The following is a 20,079-nucleotide window of genomic DNA, read 5'->3' on the forward strand; positions in this document are numbered from 1 at the left end:
AGATACTTCAATCATCCCGGCACCATAGTTGTTATGGTGTCAGGATGATTGAAGCGCATTATTTCTATTATTACATTGTAATATAAAATGAAACCATTCAACTCACCATAATGCAGAATCAGTGGGAGCCCCGAGCATGTCGCCTGCCACCAGATGCCATCAGGTGTCCCAAGCGGAGTCCCTCCTTACCTCACGTGTCCCCAGCGGAGTCCCTCCTTACATGCAGCCCTGTGTCACATCAAATGTAGCCTGAGTCACATCAAATGTCCCTATCACTTGCAGCCAGCGCATGTCCCCATCAATAGCAGCCTCTGCCCCTATCAATAGCAGCCTCTGCCCCTATCAATAGCAGCCTCTGCCCCTATCAATAGCAGCCTCTGCCCCTATCAATAGCAGCCTCTGCCCCTATCAATTTCAGCCTCTGCCCCTATCAATTGCAGCCTCTGCCCCTATCAATTGCAGCCTCTGCCCCTATCAATTGCAGCCTCTGCCCCATCAATTACAGCGACTGCCCCATCAATTACATCAGCTGTCCCATCAATTACATCAGCTGTCCCATCAATTACATCAGCTGTCCCATCAATTGCATCAGCTGTCCCATCAATTGCATCAGCTGTCCCATCAATTGCAGCGACTGCCCCATCAATTGCATCAGCTGCCCCATCAATTGCATCAGCTGTCCCATCAATTGCATCAGCTGCCCCATCAATTGCATCAGCTGTCCCATCAATTGCAGCGACTGCCCCATCAATTACAGCGACTGCCCCATCAATTACAGCGACTGCCCCATCAATTGCATCAGCTGTCCCATCAATTGCATCAGCTGTCCCATCAATTGCAGCGACTGCCCCATCAATTACAGCGACTGCCCCATCAATTGCATCAGCTGTCCCATCAATTGCAGTGACTGCCCCATCAATTACAGTGACTGCCCCATCAATTACAGCGACTGTCCCATCAATTACAGCGACTGTCCCATCAATTACAGCGACTGCCCCATCAATTACAGCGACTGCCCCATCAATTACAGCGACTGCCCCATCAATTACAGCGACTGCCCCATCAATTGCAGTGACTGCCCCATCAATTGCATCAGCTGTCCCATCAATTACAGCGACTGCCCCATCAATTACAGCGACTGCCCCATCAATTGCAGCGACTGCCCCATCAATTGCATCAGCTGTCCCATCAATTGCAGTGACTGCCCCATCAATTGCATCAGCTGTCCCATCAATTACAGTGACTGCCCCATCAATTACAGCGACTGTCCCATCAATTACAGCGACTGCCCCATCAATTGCAGTGACTGCCCCATCAATTGCATCAGCTGTCCCATCAATTGCATCAGCTGTCCCATCAATTACAGCGACTGCCCCAACAATTACAGCGACTGTCCCATCAATTACAGCGACTGCCCCATCAATTACAGCGACTGCCCCATCAATTCAATTGCAGCGACTGCCCCATCAATTGCAGCGACTGCCCCATCAATTACAGCGACTGCCCCATCAATTACAGCGACTGCCCCATCAATTACAGCGACTGCCCCATCAATTACAGCGACTGCCCCATCAATTACAGCGACTGTCCCATCAATTACAGCGACTGCCCCATCAATTACAGCGACTGCCCCATCAATTACAGCGACTGCCCCATCAATTACAGCGACTGCCCCATCAATTACATCCTCTCTCCTATCAATGGCACCCTCTGCCCCATCAATAGCAGCGCCTGTCCCATCAATCCATCAATTGCGGTGCCGCTGAGAGGGGGGGTTTGTGCTGCCGAAATTCCCCCCAAAAATTTAATTTTTCTTAAAGATGATAAGGGGGGGGGGATATTGCCACCGAAATTCCCCCTGAAAGTGACATTATTTTTCAAGCTGACAAACGGCTGACATTCTCCCTGAAAATGACATTCTTTTTTATAATGATAAGGGGGGGTTGCTGCGAAATTCCCCCTAAAAATGACATTCTTTGTTAAGATAATATGCGGGGGGGGGGGGGGGGGGGGGGGGGGGGGGGGGGGGATGCAGCCGACGATCTCTACGTAGAGATGAATATACAACAGAGGGGCAGCAGCAGCACTTACTATTTTGGTGGGGCCATGGCTGTGGAGGAGTCTGCTCCTCATACTTCCTGTCTTCTCTCTCGGGCGCATGAGAGAGACACAACAGGAAGTGACATCATGGCCCTAGATGTCAATCAATCTGCCCGGCTATAGTAACAGATACTATAAGCGCCGGGCAGACACTGTGGCTACCCGGTAAGCGCCACAAGGCGGTACTAAAGCCCGCAAATGAAGCGCCGCGTCTGCAATCTTTTGATTGCATGGACGTGGCACTTCCCATAATGCACGTGGCCGGCGCCACATAGTGCATTTGGTAAAGGATTTTTTGATATTTACATTTTTTTTTTTTTCTTAAAGGGGCCGTTTAAAAAAAAAAAAAGTTTTTTTTTTTTTTTTTTTTTTTTGTGACTACAGGAGGGGGGGGCGGCGCCCGGGCGCCCCCTATGGACGGGCCGCCACTGGTTATACATTACAAAGAACTATATATCCTATACCCATAAGCTATATGGATGGGGGACCCCACTCCTATTTTATTCATCCTAAAAGGGGAACCCCACCCCATGTGGATGTGATTAGTAATGGAATTCATTATATATTACTAATGAAGCAGTTCAAATTAAGTTCGATGTTTAACCCTCTCGGGTGAAGGCTCTTAAAGAGAAAAATCCATTTCGTCTCCCTATGAGACTGCTCCCTAACTCGATTTGAACCCCTCCATGATGGGAAAGTACGATCAATACCACAGAATTGCAAAAGCGAATTTCCGGGTTTGCCGTGACCGCTATATATCGCATGCACCGCTGCTAGTCTCTTGCTTCTGAAAAAGGATTTTGTTTGAAGTGCCTTGTTTTTCTTGGAAGGATGCGAGTGCAATATTTGGAGATTTTATGTGTGCCGTTTTAATAAATGGTTTTACAGTACTTCACTATTGCAAACACTTATTTATTCTTACATGTGGAGAACACTGGTTTACTGAACACTATTGGAATTGCCTAGGAGACCTTGGAGAGTTTTACTAAGCTTTAATGACAAGCATGTGAATGCAAGGCACATTCTTGTGGTGAGTGCAAATCCTTAAGGGGGCGGAGTCACAGAAACACGATTGGTGTGGTGGAAGCATTTTTATTAAAGGAGTTGTAAAGGAAATATTTTTTTTGCCTAAAATTAATGTCTGCAAGGTAGACGGACAGAATAGTGTAATGATTCTGTTAAAAAAACAAGTAAATACCTAATAAATTCCTTCATCTATATCACCTCCGGCGTTCTAGTTTCTGTTCTCTCATTCACTTCCTGGTTTGCATCGTTCGTTCATGTAAGAACTACATTTCCCAGTATGAATTGTGGCACATCCAGTAATTCACACCTCTTTGAGGTCTCTAACACGTAGAGAGCATCCTGCCACACAGATGTAGTTCCCAGGAGGGGGTGAGCATGTCACTGACCACCGCAGTAAAGCCTCCCTTCACGGTGGTCAGTAAAAATCAGACAAGCAGGAAGTGAACAGAACAGAGAAAAAATAGAGCAACTTCTGAGCAAAAACGAACAATGAGGAAGTGAAAAGAGGAATGTCAGCAGGTAAAGGATGCTTATTATGAAAAAAAAAAAAAAAATTCCTTTACAAACCCTTTAAGTTTTTTTGAGAAGATTGCATGTTTAAGTTTGAAGTACTTGGAAAAAAAACCACTACAATTTATGGACTTTGATCCTTTCCACACTTTGGGCCAGATTCACAAAGAGATACGACGGTGTATCTACAGATACACCGGCGTATCTCTGACTTACACTGGTCCTATCTATGCGCCTGATTCATAGAATCAGTTACGCATAGATAGGGCTTAGATCCGACAGTGTTACAATGTGTTACACTGTCGGATCTTATTTTCGATTTAAAAATGGCGCCGGGGGCGTTCCCGCTGATTTACCTTGAATAATATGTAAATCAGCGAGATACGCAAATTCACGAACGTACGCGGACCCGACGCAGTCTTCTTACGACGTTTCCGTAGCGGCTTTCCCGTCGTATACTTACCCCTTCTTTTATCAGGCGCAGCCAATGTTAAGTATAGCCGGCGTTCCCGCATCGAATTTGAATTTTCCAACGTCGTTTGCGTACGCCGATTCACAAACACGCGCGTCGCAAGTCACGCTCACGTCAAAACCACTGACGTCCTAGTGACGTCAGTGGGAGCAATGCACGCCAGGAAATTCCACGGACGACGCATGCGCATTTAAATCGGCGCGGGAACGCGCCTAATTTAAATAGTACACTCCCCCTAGCCGCGGAATTTGAATTCCGCCGGGGGATTTAGGATCCGCCGCCGCAAGTTTGGAGGTAAGTGGTTTGTGAATTAGCCACTTGCCTCTCAAACTTGCGGGAGCGGATCTTAAATCACGTAGATCAAGCGGATCTATAGATCCGCTGATCTACGTGAATCTGGCCCTTTAGGTGTAGGTTTTGGATGACCACTTATGAACACTTGTTTAGAGATAATATATAATTTGTAGTATATACTTTCTATATTTTCTTTTTATTTTCATGTTTAATAATTTTTTGACACTTTTTCACGTGGTGATTTAGTTTATATTTACATGTTTTAGATATGTTTATACTATTTATGAACACAGCGCTACAAATTTTTCATTTACCGGCATATAACACGCACCCCAATTTTTAAGAGGGGAGTTTAAGGGGAAAAAAAATTCACAGCCCTCTTTACAGTACACAGCCCACCTCCCCAGTACATTATATGTCCCCCCCCATCCATTATAAAGCCCCCATGCAGTACACATCCCCCTATCCAGTACTCAGCCCCCCCATCCATTATACATCCCCCCATTCAGTACACAGCCCCCATGCATTATACATCCCTCCCATCCAGAACACAGCCCTCCCATCCAGAACACAGCCCTCCCATCCAGAACACAGCCCTCCCATCCAGAACACAGCCCTCCCATCCAGAACACAGCCCTCCCATCCAGAACACAGCCCTCCCACACTCCCAGAAGACCCCCAGCCTCCTGGGACAGTGCTGCCAGCATTCTCTACAGTTAAGTAAAAAAAAAAAAAAAAAATCACTGTCATCCCCTTCCACACTGCTCCTCATGGGTCACTCCCATTGCAAAACGAAGCTTCCATATACCTCAATAGCTCCGTGTTTTTTTTTTCACTGACCTGGTCACATGACTGCTCTCCTCTGATGTTACACAGATAGTCATGTGACCGCTCTCCTCCTCCAATCAAAGCTACACTCAGAGGAGGAGAGCAGCCAGAAAAAAACGGAGCTAGAGAGATATTTACAAGCTTCGTTTTACAACACTGACACATGAGGAGCGGTGTAGAAGGGGCTGGCAAGTGACTTTTTTCTCAACTTTAGACTATGCAGGGAGCGCTGTTCCAGGGCCATGGGGGGCGGCCCGCCCGATCCCCGCCACTATTGGTAAAACATGATATCGGCGTATAACACGCAGGCACTGTTTACCCCCTTTTAGAAGAAAAAAGTGCGTGTTATACGCCGATAAATACGGTACATTTTTGTATATATATATATATATATACACACACACACACACACACACACACACATACATACATACATACACACACACACACACTTATTTTTCCTGTGCGCAGTGGTGGTTTGAGAAGGTAAAGGGGCGCGTATACTTTCTTTAAAGTGGAGGTTCACCCGAAAACTTAATTTTTAACATTAGATTGATGCTTATTTTGTCAAGGGGAATCGGGTAGTTTTTTTAAAATCGAAGCAGTACTTACCGTTTTAGAGAGCGATCTTCTCCCCCGCTTCCGGGTATGGGCTGCGGGACTGGGCGTTCCTATTTGATTGACAGGCTTCCGACGGTCGCATACATCGCGTCACGATTTTACGAAAGTAGCCGATCGTCGGTGCGCAGGCGCCGTATAGAGCCGCACCGACGTTCGGCTTCTTTCGGCTACTCGTGACGCGATGTATGCGACCGTCGGAAGCCTGTCGGAAGCCTGTCAATCAAATAGGAACGCCCAGTCCCGAAGACCATACCCGGAAGCGGCGAAGAAGATCGCTCTCTAAAAACGGTAAGTACTTCTTCGATTTTAAAAAAACTACCCGATTCCCCTTGACAAAATGAGCATCAATCGAATGTTAAAAAAAAAATTTCGGGTGAACTCCCGCTTTAACCAGAGTTTCACTGTATTAATACTAAAGTCGTGTCACAAAGCAGTTAAAGCATTTACTTTCTTGTAAGTATTGTTCAAGCATTGTCCTCCTCTCCTCACTCATGGATTTGGTCATCACCAGGTAGTGTTTTGGTGGAAATACAGGTAGTCTGTTCCCAAATATCCGATGCATCTATGGAGGAGACATAAGCCATTTTGGGATTATTAAGAAAATTTTATATAGCATTCTTTTAAACCTGAAAAAGATTGAACATATGATGCCCAAACCAAATGCAAGACTGGAAAATACAACTGGAAATAGAATAACGGTGCACAAGCCTGCAAGGTTGGCCGTATTCTCACTATAGGCAGTACATAGAAAGCATGAATATCATAATATTGGTGCAAAAGACTTCCTGTGGACCGGTTAGGCTTGTTTTTCTTACCCTGCCAGCTTGTAGTAATCTAGGCATGAATTTAATTTTACAGTTAGGACTAGACAGTGAAGAATAAGCAAGTTTTAAAAGGTCTAAAAAAGAAAATGTAAAGCAAGCCTATGCTCTGTGCACATTTTTTTTTGCAGACACCCTACGAAATAAAATGGTGGTCGTTTTGCAACTTTATTTGCGCAGCACTTTTTTTAAAACCGTTTCAGGAATAATAATAATAAAAAAAACACTCTAATATTAGCCAGATTTTTTTTTTGTATAATGTGAAATGTTCCACCTAGTAAATAGTCACCCAACATGTCACGCTTTAAAATTGTGCACACTTGTGGAATGGCGCAAAACTTCAGTACTTAAAAATGATTAATCAACTTGGGTACAACCAGCCTGCCGGATTTTACATGCAACTATTGCTAGCAGGCGTTATAGGTGCTAGCAATAATCATGGTGTTCTCCCAGCGGGCACTGCTTTCCCCACCCTTCCTTCGGGAACACACGGGAGGGTCCCCCATCTACCCGTGGTTGCAGGAAAGAAAAAATTAATAAAAAGGAAATAAGTTGCCCTGTCTATGGCCAGACTTAGTGTCATAGTGTTGGATTACCCAGACCATTAGGAGCTGCATTATCATGTGCACCCCCTTTCCCCTTACTACCTAGGATGGATTATGGACTTTTATGCTTAGACCAGTGGTCTCCAAACTGCAGGCCAAGGGCCAGATGTGGCCCTTTGCTAGCCTTTATCCGGCCCTTGGGGAACTATTCCTCCCACTGACTCCAACAATAGGGCACTATTTCTTCCACCAATGCCAATCATGGGATACTATTCCTCCTACTAATAGGCGCAGAACTCCTCCTGCAATTGACCACAAACCTGGGGGCCATATTTATTGTCACTGATGCCGGGCCTGGGACATTTTCTGCCCACGCTGGCCCTCCTAAAGTCTGAAGGACAATAAACTGGCCCTTCGTTTTAAAAGTTTAGAGACCCCTGGCTTAGACTATCCCTCAGGATATTATACACATTTAGATGCACTGATACTGTTTGTATCCAAGCAAACCTGTTTTTTTACCCTGTGTGTCTTTTCTTTGCAGCAGCAGAGGAAAGATATAGAGTGAACCTACATGGGAATGTACATTTGGGGACTTTCCTAAAAGGTAAAATTAGTGTAGTTTAGATATGTTGACGAGTGCAGTATGTCTCCTATGGCACATTCCAGCTAATTTCTGCCACTTAGAACATTTCAAGAATTTCCAGAGACCATAGAAACAAACAATCACACTATTCAAACCTTGCAACATTACAACGCTTGCAAAATACGGGCTCACACTTGGCGTGGAAAACAAATAATTCAGTGTTACTGGTTATGACATACTGTAGTCTATTTTCATTACCAATATTTCTGGTCACCCAAGACCCCTTTCACACTGGGTCATTTTACAGGTGCTAATGCGCTAAAAAAAAAAAAATAGCGCCTGCAAACCGACCTGAAACAGCCGCTGCTGTTTCTCAAGTGTGAAAGCCCAGAGAGCTTTCACACTGGAGCTGTGTGCTAGCAGGATGGTAAAAAAAGTCCCGCTAGCCGCATCTTTGGAGCGGTGTGTTGAACGCTCCTTCCCATTGAAAGCAATGGGAAACCGCGGCTATACCGCCGGCAATGCGCTCCTGCAGAGGCGTATTGCGGGTGGCATTAACTCTTTTCGGCCACAAGCGGGGGGTAAAACAGCACCGCTAGTGGCTGAATACCACCGCTATTCCGACGGTAACGTGCCGCTAAAAATAGCGAAGCTTTACCGCCACCACACCTCCTGCCCCAGCGTGAAAGGGGCCTCAGGCCTCGTACACACGACCGAACATGTCTGCTAAAACTGGTCTGCGGACCAGTTTGAGCAGACATGTTTGGTCGTCTGTACGGACGACCGGACCGGATTCCCAACCGAGCGGACAGGTTTCCAGCGGACAAATGTTTCTTAGCATGCTAAGAAACATGTCGGCTGGAAGCCTGTCTGTCGGACATGTTCGGTCGTCTGTATGACTCACCGGACATGTCCGCTCGGCCGAAAGCCCTCGCATGCGTCAAAGTGATTTGACGCATGCGTGGAAGCATTGACCTTCCAGGGTCGCGCACGTCATCGTCGCGGCCACGTCACCGCGTATCCTGTCCGCGCGGATTTCTGTTTGATGGTGTGTACAACCATCAGACAGAAATCTCCGAGCGGACATGTTTTCATCGGACTGTGCGCTCGTCTGTACGGGGCCTTAGAGTGCAGTGGGACATAGGTGCAAGAAAAAGGCCTACCCCCAATGTGGTCTTCCTTGCATCTAAGACAGCCCCCAGACATTGTTCAAAAATTGGCTCTTTAATGTATTTACTGCCAAGCAGCAAGAATATGGTGGGTTTGATTTACTAAAAAAGGAGAGCACAAAATCTGGTTCAGCAGTGCATAGTAACCAATCAGCTTCCAACTTCAGCTTGTTCAATAAAACCTGGAAACGGATTGGTTTCTATGCAGCGCTACAGCAGATTTTGCACTCTCCAGTTTTGGTAAGTCAACCCATGTGTAATAAGCAACCTTTACTTTAAGCCAGATTGTGCGATGCACCAATGCCTATGGGACACCCACACAGCTAATGTGAATTAGGAGGGGTAACAGTCACTATGCCGATTATTGTTGACAATCCAAAATCTGAAATGTACGAAAATTTGAAAGTGCCAAAGTATTTACCTGTTCATCCCAAAAATGTAGATCCTTGTACCGCACTTTGAAGAGGATGAAGCCTTCCAGATAAACTGTGTAGAGCTAAAAACATAAAATACACATAAGATAATCTTGTAAAATATAGCAGTAAAAAAAAACCAAAAAAAAAAAAACACACACACATTTTTAAGGAACCACTGAAAACTAGATGCTCGCTTCTTCTAAACTCGTGTATTAGGAGTCCCTTTCCAAGTGTGCTGGGTTTCACCTGCAGTACGAGTCTAGGCGAAAAGGAGATCAAACAGTCAGATAAAATGATGTTTCCGTCACGTCTCATGGAACATTTTAGAGTTTTGTCAGTCAATGTGCCTTTCCTGCCCAAGTGGCTCGGCCACGGAGATTTCAAAGATCTGTCAAAAGGCTAAAATGTTCAGACAGAAAAACATTCATGCCCACTGGGGCATCATCGATAAATAGGTTATAGGATATGGGGCAAGTGGATTGAGCCCCCTGGGGTGCCATCTCTGGATCTATTAAGCACCTCTACTGAGTGAGCAAGCCTTATAGCGTTGATCCCACTCCAATTGGATGAATGATGGCAACTAATCTGTACCTCTCTCAATGTTATTTTTAAATTTTCAAGTGACAAAAGTCCATTTATAGACTTCATTGAAATTACATGGAAGTATCACACATTCTTAATCGGTAACACCACAGGTACCTGAATAGACAAATATTGATAAAACAAGGAGACTGTAAAACACATCAATTACCCCACTCTTGGGTTCAGTAGAAGAATGCAATGTCCGATACCAGACAGTACTGCAGTGCACATTGGGAACCAATGGAAAGCTATAATACATTGGCTGGAACAATCTCATCCATCCATTGTTTTGTAAAATTTGAAAAGTAACCAATAGGGGAAACACTAAACTAAGAGTAGTAACTGAGATACACCCCAAACACATTTACTTCACTTCACCCCAGCCTCCAACCATTTACCCTTCTCTGAATACACAAATATATGCCCCAATGGCAAGGTTTTGAGAAAGGCTGCCCAATTGTTCTTTTGGGAGTGGACCAGTTTTTCCATTCTCTCTTTAACCCGAACCCTTTGTAGCCACATCGGGGTGGTTGGGGGGTGCTGTCCTCCAGAAAATTTAAATGCAGGCTTTAACAGGGTGTCTTACTATCGATATCCTGAAAATTAAGGGTTTTTATTCACTGTTGAGGGAGGTTGGTGACGGAGCTGTGGGATGAACTGAGCTTTCTCAATTTCTGCTGTACTTTGGGCATGGGATACATGTAGGGTTGCCACCTCATCCCTTTAAAACCGAACGCATAGTAATTACACAGGTTCTGTGGCTGATTAAGGTGGTAATCAAACTCACTTGGTGCCTTGTAACAAGTGGTAATTGTCTGCGCTGTGATAAGGCTTGACCAGATGAGTGGATGAGGGAATGGTGAGTGAGCGGGCTGATAGGGCCTGGGGAGTGACAGGTGATGCAGACACAAATTAAATAACCTTAAAACGGTATTAAATAGGTACAGTCCTAACTGGACTGTAAAATATAGCACAGTAGAGTCTTTCAGTGAAAAACAGAAAAAAGTGTATGTGAAAATCAAAGCAGAAGCTTGAACGTAAAATCCTAGGTAAGTGCAAAACAAAAGAAAAGGACCACAGTTCCACACTAGAACTGATGCAGCAGTGAGAAAATGGTTAAAGTGGAAAAAATTCCAGATTCTGCAAGGGATATGCAGTCCAGACAGATCCAAGAAAACGCATGCAGCCCACACCTCAGTGACTCGTGCAGCTTACCTTCCAGCTGACATATAGGGTCAAACACATTACCAGTTTTCCTATTGGGTAGGTATCTTGCTGCCAGTTCTCAATAGTTGGTCATACATAAGAAAAAGAATAATAAAAAAAGTTGTAGCCTTATCCTCCTAACACTCATACAACTGTAGGGAGAGGGGTGCAGTTTGTAAGGTGGCAGATTAAGTATCCACTTACACAACTTACACAGTGTGTAGGGAAAAAATGCACATCTCTACGAGTGCCGAACTCGTCTCCTAGTACTTCTCACTGCCAACACTTTTGCCTCTTTAGCTTGTGTGAAGCCGTCCGCTCGTGTCAGGGTGAAGGAGACAGGGGAAGGAGGAAGGAGAAGATGCACATAGCATAAAACTGTACAGCAACTTTAATAACTAAAAACAGTAAATAAAAAACTCACATGGAGCAGTGAGGTGGCGATCGTGTATCCACGAGCACCGCGCTCGTCTGCAAACAAGGACTCAGAGCACTAACCGGGAGCAGTACCGAACGTACGGCAGACGAGCGCGGTGCTCGTGGATACACGATCGCCACCTCACTGCTCCATGTGAGTTTTTTTATTTACTGTTTTTAGTTATTAAAGTTGCTGTACAGTTTTATGCTATGTGCATCTTCTCCTTCCTCTGCCTCCTTCACCCTGACACGAGCGGACGACTTCACACAAGCTAAAGAGGCAAAAGTGTTGGCAGTGAGAAGTACTAGGAGATGAGTTCGGCACTCGTGGAGATGTGCATTTTTTCCCTACACACTGTGTAAGTTGTGTAAGTGGATACTTAATCTGCCACCTTGCAAACTGCACCCCTCTCCCTACAGTTGTATGAGTGTTAGGAGGATAAGGCTACAACTTTTTTTATTATTCTTTTTCTTATGTATGACCAACTATTGAGAACTGGCAGCAAGATACCTACCCAATAGGAAAACTGGTAATGTGTTTGACCCTATATGTCAGCTGGAAGGTAAGCTGCACGAGTCACTGAGGTGTGGGCTGCATGCGTTTTCTTGGATCTGTCTGGACTGCATATCCCTTGCAGAATCTGGAATTTTTTCCACTTTAACCATTTTCTCACTGCTGCATCAGTTCTAGTGTGGAACTGTGGTCCTTTTCTTTTGTTTTGCACTTACCTAGGATTTTACGTTCAAGCTTCTGCTTTGATTTTCACATACACTTTTTTCTGTTTTTCACTGAAAGACTCTACTGTGCTATATTTTACAGTCCAGTTAGGACTGTACCTATTTAATACCGTTTTAAGGTTATTTAATTTGTGTCTGCATCACCTGTCACTCCCCAGGCCCTATCAGCCCGCTCACTCACCATCCCCTCAAGCCTTATCACAGCGCAGACAATTACCACTTGTTACATACACCATTTTTTGTCTTTAAAGGACAGACTCCCCATTTGTTTGCTGCAGTGTTCACCATTATTGCACTCATCCCTTTGGCCCACTTCCCCCCCTTTTCTCACCTCCCTTTCCCCTTATCCTACACAGCGCAGGAGCTTCCACTATTTTATATCTCTTGGTGCCTTACCTGCATTAAATTAGCCATAGAACCTGTGTAATTCATATGTGTTCGGGTTTAAAGGGATGAGGTGGCAACCCTAGATACATGCATGTTACTTAAAGCACTAATTTTGCGACTGGTCCGATTGCACTGATTGATAAATGCTGGGGAGCGGGCTCCTCGGGAGACCCAGAGTCACAGCCTGCCCTATGGGTTCCATGTTACAGACGGTCTGCCTTTTGGCTTCTTTGTGCTCCAGTAATCACATGTTGGATATTTCATGGACCGTCTGTTGTAGCAGAATATACCCATCCAGGAAATCTATCTAAACCATCGGATACACTTTGGAGTGAGATCTTTCTTTTATTAGCGATATATTTATTGCCATCTATTTCCTTCTGAAGTTTTGGCAACAACAGCTCTTAAATTTTGGAGTCACCGCCCATTGTATGTGGATTCTTTTTTGAGCAGGCGTTTCTTCTTCGATCGCCCCTTCGCCTGGGCACCTCAAATGGGCTTACACTTGGAGTAAATCAAGACGCAATCAAGCCTTGAAGAACCGGATATGTATAACAAACAATGAAAAATGTCGGCCATTGTTTGCTTTTGTGTAACATTGGGGGTTATTTACGAAAGGCAAATCCACTTTGCACTACAAGTGCAAACTACAAGTGCAGAGTGCACTTGGAAGTGCAGTCGCTGTAAATCTGAGGGGTAGATCTGAAATGAGGGGAAGCTCTGCTGATTTTATTATCCAATCATGTGCCAGCTAAAATGCCGTTTTGATTTTCCTTGCATGTCCCCCTCGGATCTACAACGACTGCACTTCCAAAGTGTATTTGCCTTTCATAAATAATCCCCATTGTGTGTGTCTATGCATTATTGTTTCATGATCTAGGGGAGTATTTTTTTTTTCTCCCTCCCTGTAGGTTTATGTATATCCTTTTCTATCTATAATAAATTATATATTTTTATACTTTTTCTGGGTGTATTATATTATATGTCTGTAGGTGACCGTTTAAACACACATCATACTTTCTTTCCTTCTCCGATTGATAAATGTACATGTGATTGTATTCTCTCAATGTTCATTTATTGAAATGTAAACTGGTCTTCAAAGAAATTAAAATTGTTGATTTAGGAAAAAAAAAAAAAAAAAAAATCTTCTATCCAGAGGGATATTCCTTTGTTGTTTCCACGTAAGGTTTCAGAGAGGCCCACTTCATAAGGATTTGTTTCCGAGCTTGAAAAAAGCTCTTAAAACTGCCTCCTCGATTTAAGGCTGGGATATGGTCAAAAAAATTAACTTTAGTTCCTATTTATTTAAAATACTCCTGGTTAGGGGTGAGGTTTGAGTTCACTACCACCATGGAACTATGCAATTTGGATGCGGAGATTACTGCATCCAATTCGCATAGCAGGAGAATGCTACTGGCTCTCTACGCAGCTGGTTCGGTGCGTTCTGCAGGAAAAACTTGTGACTTTTTGGTCTGTTTCAGGTCCGAATTCATTCCAAAATTTGGACTGAAAACGGTGAAAACAAAAAGGCATGCATATGCCCTAATCACCATGTGCAGTGCCAATTCCCCATATCGCCCGGGCTCCCCCCATTGGCCCATCCTGCTGGCTTCCCTCTTTCCATGGCTGCTGCGGGTGATATTTCAGGATAGAGAGTGGGGAAAGGGACTAGTAAATATGTCATTTAATGGCCCCTTCCTTTTCTAAAATGAAGAGTATAAGATTTCCTATCATCTGTGCCCAGTCTTGCCACACAGAGTTAATCCAGCTCGGAGCAATCCTCTTTTATTGTTCAGTGAAAATTAACAGACTAGACTTCCAGATAAAACCCTGTCTAAATACAAAGTCCATTCCTCTCTCCTTGCTTTGAGTGACAGGTTATTTACATATCTAGCTCGGACATGTTTATCATATGTTATGTTAATCATAATATGAGGGGATCCACAGGTCATTGTATATTACCAGGATGTGTTATGTGGGGGGAGGGGTGGATTTCTCACTTTTTATACTGTGGATCACCTCATATTATGATAAACATAACATAACATATGATAAACATGTCCAAGCTAGATATGTAAATAACCTGTCACTCAAAGCAAGGAGAGAGGAAAGGACTTTGTATCTGGAAGTCTGTTAATTTTCACTGAACAATAAAAGAGGATTGCTCAGAGCTGGATTAACTCTTTGTGGCAAGACTGGGCACAGATGATGGGAAATCTTGTACTCTGCATTGCGACATAAAAAAATAAAAAAATGGGGTTTACATCCACTTTAACTGTGTAATTAGGCAGGAGCCTGTGCAACCAAGTTGAGTAGTTTGTCACAAAGCTGGATTTGAACACGCAGCAAGTCTGTGGATCCACAGATTCAGGGACTACGGAGTCTGGATAGCTGGAAAATCTCAGTTTTGTCAGTGTCATGCTGAAAACCCCTGCGATGGAGGAGGAGAAAAAGAAAAAGTAAAAGAAAAAGAAAAAGAAAAAGGCTAGGTTTGAGAACAAAAGGAAGGGAAAAGGTCAGGTGTGGTTTTTAAGGTCATTAAGTGATCTATCAGCTCATTCAGAATACATGGACTGCCCTATCTGAGAGTGCCTGAATGGGTCCTTAGTCTTAGGTTCAGGGATATGTGCACAAAGGAGAATAAAGCTAGTAACTATTTGTTTTTCAGGCGTAATATGGGACAAAATAGTTGGCGGTGAATGTCTGCTGAAATTTCTATTTCTAAACTTCCTGAACCTAAAACACCCAATTTCAATTGTAGCACTACCCCCGGAGGAGCTGCTGGTTTGTTTTGGGTGGCATGTTACCTCGTGGCTCTTCCGCCATACTAGGGGTGTATGGTGCATATAGCAGTAACGGAATGTCCATGACAGGTGTCTTTCTGTGCTCTTTATTACCCAGCCAGGTAAAAACATTAAAACTCGTGATGAAGAGTAGAGGTGAAGTAAAAGGAGAACTAGCAGACTCAGGCGCAACAATAGGGAAACAGTCCTGCTCCCAACAATATTTTGTATTCTTTGCCACTCTAGCCAGAGTGGGTATAGCGTACCTGGACAGGCCTACTCTCACTGACCTGGCAGCCAGGGCATCACTCGAACGAAAAGTCTCTGCCACAGACCCTCCGGAAATAGACTCAGGGAAAAGACCTCTGCCACAGGCCCTCCCTGTGTTTGTGATTACGGAGATGATCCTCCTTGGTAGAATTGCGTCTGGATCTCCTTCAGATAGTTCTCAGGTACCGACTGACAGGTGACCAGCCTCTCAATGTCCAGCTACCCTGATCCCCGGTGCTTTGTCGGGACCCCATTGGTTCGCCAGCCTCTCATTGGCTCTCCTCAGATGGACTCCCCACCGAACAGCTATACCGCTTGGGATCTCCAGGATTGGGAACCCAGTCGACTACTGGGCTCTCTGCCACAGCTTAAATTTTTTCGGACCAACATGGTCCCGGGACCAGGAACACCGCGTGGCACGTGCACCCTGGCCTGGAAGGCCATTACGCCAGGGCGCCGTGATGCGCAGTCACCCTAAAGGTGGGTGCCGCACTCAGAAGAAGAACCCAGACTAATAGCGTTTTCCCCATAAATACCCTCCCCCAGCATGCACAGCGAGGCTGAACCCTCCTGATAGGCTACTGGGGAAGAGCACCCAAACCTCGACTCCACTGCTGCCACCCATCGCCCTGGGGTAGGAACTACACCCCAGTAACAATAGACAGCCCACAGCACAGCCAAGCTGAGACAGAGACCAGTTTTGAACATAATGATTGGATCAGAGTCGGTTAACACTCTGATCCCTCTCTAAATTTAACTAGCACCTGTACTTTTTAAGTAACCAGGCGCTACACAATTTTTAAAAGTCCATAAACTAACATACCACAAATGTTACCTACACCACAATACATCTCTTTAGATGCAATGTGCCACAGATACTCATCCAGCACCGTCCTTGGACTGGCCATAGATGCAGGGGCGTATATAGGGTATGGCAGCCATGGCAAGTGCCATATGAAGGGGGCGCTGGTGAGTGGCTGGGCAGCAATGCACTTACCAGGGTCTGATGGTCTCTTTTTCCCCTCCAGGCTCCCGAGCATAAGCTGGATCTCCTTTTCAGCACCTTTGCTCATGGACAACGGCAGCGCTGCAAGTGGGACTATTTCTCATTTCTTACTCCTGGAAGTGCAGTCACTGGTCACGGAGTAAGCAGGAATCTGCCTTTCCCGATGCTACCTCTATAGTTCTGGCTACAGCAGCCATGACAGCTGAATATCACTCCTCCGCCTGCTGTCAGGGATGCTATAGCCAGGACTATAGCGGTGGCATCGGGCCAGTGTATTTCTCGACAGGACGCAGTCAGAAGGTGTCTCCTCACAGGCCTTCTGACTGGAGGTCCTATTAGTACAAAAGCAGATCCCAGCCACCCGCCCAGCAGGAGGAACGGCTGTACTGCCAGTGACTTATGCTGAAACTGATCCTCTTGATTAAGATGCAGGCACATTTTTCATGCTTTCCCCTCTCCCTGCAGGCCATGGCTCCTTTGTAGTCTAAATCATATTTTTTTTGGGCCCCATGAGATCAAACACAGGGGACCAGGAGTCTGTAAAATGGAGGGATTATTTTTTCTAATTCGGCTTGCTGGAATATCAACTCCTCCCTGCTTGTATATAGTTAATGGCAATAAAAGCTCTCCCATTCCATCTGGTCGGATTGGCAGCGCACAAAGGAGGAGGAACATCGGTTTCTTCCTCTCCTCTGTGACAACTGAGGCCATAAGTTATAAAGATTTCTCTCACTTTCAGTATCGGTTCTGCATTTACCTGGCTGGTTCCAGCTAAGAAAGCAGCCAATAAGCCTTGGAGGGCAGAGGAGGGGTCAATGGGCCTAATAAACCCCAGATTTCTCCATAAAGAGGATATGTCACTACCCAAGGTATCACAAGGGATGATAAATATCACTTGAAGACATCTGAATTATTTTTTGAGGTTAGGGAAGGGCCAGGGATGGACCCAGGGGTGAGGTCATGGGCCCCATCAGGTAAGGGGGTAGTGGGGGGACAGACTATGGCAGTGACTGGGTTGAGAGGGTGTCCTCTTGTATATCAGTGCAGTCATCATTCTCAGTCAAACTGGTGAGCAGCAGAAAAATAAGAGCACAGCCTACTATGCTGGAATTTGTAGGCCGATGGAGGTGGGATCTCTGGACTCTGTGATAACCAGATACCCCCTCACATCAGAGGCCCCCCTACATCCCAGTGCGCAGAGATCCTCTTTGTGTTAGAGCCCCCCCCCCCCTTACAGTGTATATAAAGATGACGCCAGAGTCCACAGCATTCTTTAGATCAGATTTCCCAGTGTGAAGTGGAACTCTTGATTCTTATGCAAGGAGGGCTCTCTGGGAACTGTGATATAAAAGGTGTAACGCTATTGACTCTGGTGAAAGGGGTAATTAAAGTGCTTGACTTGTAGTTTTAGTAGCTGGTTTTTTTTGTTATGGTTATCTGAAAGATGGGTTTCAAATGTTTTGACAGGGGCGCAGGTTCAGTGCTTGCCATAGGCGCAATTTTCACTAGATACGCCTCTGCATAGATGGGTAGTGTTTGTTCAGCTGGTGGGCCGACGGTGATGGGTGGAGGCTCCCTCCACCCAGGACATTATATTCCGACAGCGGGATCTAGCATTGTTAGAACACACCAGTAAGTAGCTGCAGTCATTGATATGCTGAACTGTTTTCTGTCCTTTCAGAGGTCGATTAAATGACTATTGCCGAAAAGAGTCAGCCACACACTGATCTAAATTCATCCGGTCCCCGCTGAACTGGCCACTTTAAGCTAAGCGGTTAGAGAAACCCATGGACTTCTAATGCTGAACTCCTAAGAATGCTCGTTGCCTGGCTTTATTGCTGATCCAATAGCTTCAATATAATACATCGGGGTTCATTTAATATAGGCAAATAGAATGTTCACATTCAATGCATTTTTCTTGTTTTGTTTTTTAATGCTCTTTGCATGCGATTAGATATTCTGTGCAAAGTGAAATTTTTCCATATATACTAAGCTTTGAGGAAAATCCTCCAGCAAAGTATACAGCCTGTTTGCCTTTAGCAAATCAACCACATTGCCTCGGAACAAGCATGTGTAGCACTACCCCGTAGGACCTGCTGGTTTAGATTTTGGGTCTTTGCACGTTACCTCCAAGTTCGTTGTCCAGGGAAGGAAGTCTGTAGGAATTTCAATGTCCACACAAGATGTAAAACCTTCAACTGTAGGTTTTATTTTTGCTGCATAAAACTTGTGAAGGAAGTAGAGAGTATAGAGAGAAGGGGAAGGTTCAGGTACGCGGTACAGAATGCACAAAAATATCTAAAGTACCAGTATTCACCACTCACTCCTGAGTGGGTATTGCTCACCCAGATAGACCCCTCTCACATGGCCTAGCAGCCGGAATGATGCACGGACAGTATAGAGACAGTCTCTGCCACAGACCGTCTGGGAGCACAGGATGGATAGTCAAGAATCCTGTGCCACAGGATTTCAGTCCCAAACTTCCTGCCTTACAGCAAAAGAGCCTTTTAATCCGATCCGACGGGCTGCAAGACAAATTGCATAGTGGATCCCTTTTCTTAACGAGGTCACCAGGCCTATCCCGAGACATCAGCTTGCCTTGCTTGTCTCCTCCAGGGCAGGTCCTCCCCCGGTTTCCTTCGCCAAGAAGCTTCCCCCGCTTGGATGGACAGCTTAGGATTCTTTGTAGAACCATAGGCCCCAGCCAGTATAGCTGGGCCTACCTGACAGGAATGCAGCCTCGGACCAACGTGGTCCCGCGGCTGGGATCACACACACACACTCACCGCGTGCCAGGAGGGCCCCGAAAGACTGCGTCTGCCGCTTAAGTATCCTTTTCCAGCATGCACAGCAGGGCAGCACTCCCACTGGGCTGCTCCCGAGAAGGGTCACCTAACACACTATGGTTCGCCCAAGTTCCAACATGGGCCTGAAGTGGTAACGCCACCTACAGGCAACAGGGGAAAACGTCTACCGAGCATAACCACAGCCAGAACAGAGGTGAATTTAAATATTATTAGTGAAGTCTGAGCCCAACTATGGTTTTAAATTTATAGTAGCACCCTTGTCATTGGGAGCCCGGCGCTACATATGCACTTGTTACCGGTTCAGTGACATGACAGCCAGGCGACTAACATTTATAGTACCAATATTCAGACTCCAGGTTTCTTTTCTGATATGTTTCCTTTAAAATAGCCATAGACATTAGAAGGTAGACCGATAAACCCGACCATCCTCAGTTCTAACCATACACCTGTTCCTGGTTTATGTAATACCCATGGAGAGAGGAGAAAAGCATGCTATAT

The 20,079-nt window shown here is 45.2% G+C and overlaps 1 protein-coding gene across 1 annotated transcript in view; it reads right to left on the minus strand.

Moving 5' to 3' along the window:
* SNX31 (sorting nexin 31) overlaps positions 1–20,079 on the minus strand; it is a 63,207-nt gene that overhangs the window by 39,433 nt on the left and 3,695 nt on the right. Inside the window, exons 2-3 of the mRNA XM_040354789.1 lie at positions 9,391–9,465; positions 6,299–6,413 (exon numbers count right to left, since the gene is read on the minus strand). Of these exons, the coding sequence (XP_040210723.1) occupies positions 6,299–6,413; positions 9,391–9,465 (190 nt within the window). The remainder of the gene's footprint in view (positions 1–6,298; positions 6,414–9,390; positions 9,466–20,079) is intronic.

This window comes from Rana temporaria, chromosome 5 (genome assembly GCF_905171775.1).
Source record: "Rana temporaria chromosome 5, aRanTem1.1, whole genome shotgun sequence".
NCBI classification, from domain to species: Eukaryota; Metazoa; Chordata; class Amphibia; order Anura; family Ranidae; genus Rana; species Rana temporaria.